General features: G+C 38.3%; 1 protein-coding gene across 1 annotated transcript in view; it reads right to left on the reverse strand.

The window, feature by feature from the left end:
- Positions 1–1,690, reverse strand: part of LRR1 (leucine rich repeat protein 1) — a 21,936-nt gene that overhangs the window by 12,989 nt on the left and 7,257 nt on the right. Inside the window, exon 2 of the mRNA XM_012001031.1 lies at positions 288–1,044. Within this exon, the coding sequence (XP_011856421.1) occupies positions 288–1,044 (757 nt within the window). The remainder of the gene's footprint in view (positions 1–287; positions 1,045–1,690) is intronic.

The following is a 1,690-nucleotide window of genomic DNA, read 5'->3' on the forward strand; positions in this document are numbered from 1 at the left end:
CAAGCAATGTAAGGAGGTAAGAAATAAAATTTAGATAGAATGGACAGGTAAGACCTTTCTGGGATGACACTTGGGCAGAGAACGGAATGAAGTGAGGGAGTGAGCTACGAGACTTCCTGGAGAAAAATCATTCTAAGTAGAGGTAAGGAACAGCAAGAAGACTATTACAGCAAAGGGTTAGACTGTGCATAGTATTGTAAGCAATGTTAGACTTTATTACTCTGAGTTTGATGAGAATATTAGAATGCTATCAAAGACACCACATTATATGACTATTAAAATCTTACCTATTATATAATATGGTTCGTGCAGAAGATTCCAATAAAGTTAATGGTGCTTGCAGCTTTATTACTGGAAGGATTTTTGGTTGTTCAAAAGTATTTCCAAAAAGATCCAAGTATTCAAGGGATAAATTTCTAAATTCACTAGGCAAAAATGGAAGCTTATTTCGAGCTGCTGACAAAAAGCGAAGGTTTACTAGTTGTCCTATCTTGCAAGGAAATTGAATCAATTCATTATCGTCAAGTTTTAAATTTGTAAGCTCCTGGAGCTGGCAAAACTGCACAGGGAGTGCCTTGATTTTGTTCTTGCTGAGGTCCAAAGTCCGAAGTGACTTCTGGAGTGTAGACTGACACAAAGCTACACTAAATGACTCCAAGTGATTGTCATTCAGGTTAAGTTCTTGAAGGTGTATGAGGTCTCCAATTGTAGCTGGAAGCTTTTTTATATGGTTGTGACTCAAGTCTAATTTCCTAAGGTTTTTTAAGCAAAGCATACGCATATCAACTCGAACAAGCCCACAGTAAGAAGTCTGAAGATGTTCCAAGGAATATGGAAAGTTCTTACTTAGAGGATAGTCTTTTTTGGATGTGATAACCATTTTAGTTTTAAAGTTTTCAAATTCTGAAGTCTTCACTGGTGTGAGTGTTGAAACTGGTATATCAACCTTACAGCCTCTATGAGCCAGTCTCACAGCTGAAAGGAAACCTTTTAAACTGCTGGAATTGGCCTGAATAAATAAAAGTTGTAGAATTATAAATTCCACTGGAGATAATGCATACATGCTAGTTCTTCCCATAACAAATTCTATAGCATTTCTTATGAATATGATACAATGATTTATTGAAATTGGCTGTAAAACTTTTCTTAGTACTTTGACTAAATTTCAAGTTTAAAAGTTTTTGAAAAAAAATTACATGGAGGGACACATTCTAAATAAAACTGTTCAAAGGGAAATCATGCCAACACTTTGGGAGGCTGAGGTGGGACGATCACCTAAGCCTAGGAAGTAGAGGCTGCAGTAAGCATGATAGTATCACTGCCCTCTTGCCTGGGCAACAGAGTAAGACTGTCTCAAAAAACAAAAATTAACAAAAATAAAGGGAAATCATAAGAGTATAAAATAAGACAGGAAAGGATTGAATATTCCACTTAAGATTTGAGTTTAGGTGGGGTGCAGTGGCTCACACCTGTAATCTCAGCACTTTGGGAGGCCGAGGCAGGTGGATCAATTGAGGTCAGGAATTTGAGACTAGCCTGGCCAACGTGGTGAAGCCCCGATTTTACTAAAAATACAAAAATTAGCTGGGTGTGGTGGCGCGTGCCTGTAATCCCAGCTACTTCGGAGGCTGAGGAAGGAGAATCGCTTGAACCCAGGAGGTGGAGGTTGCACTGAGTCAAGATCATGCCA

This window comes from Mandrillus leucophaeus, unplaced genomic scaffold, assembly GCF_000951045.1.
Source record: "Mandrillus leucophaeus isolate KB7577 unplaced genomic scaffold, Mleu.le_1.0 Scaffold648, whole genome shotgun sequence".
Taxonomy (NCBI): Eukaryota; Metazoa; Chordata; class Mammalia; order Primates; family Cercopithecidae; genus Mandrillus; species Mandrillus leucophaeus.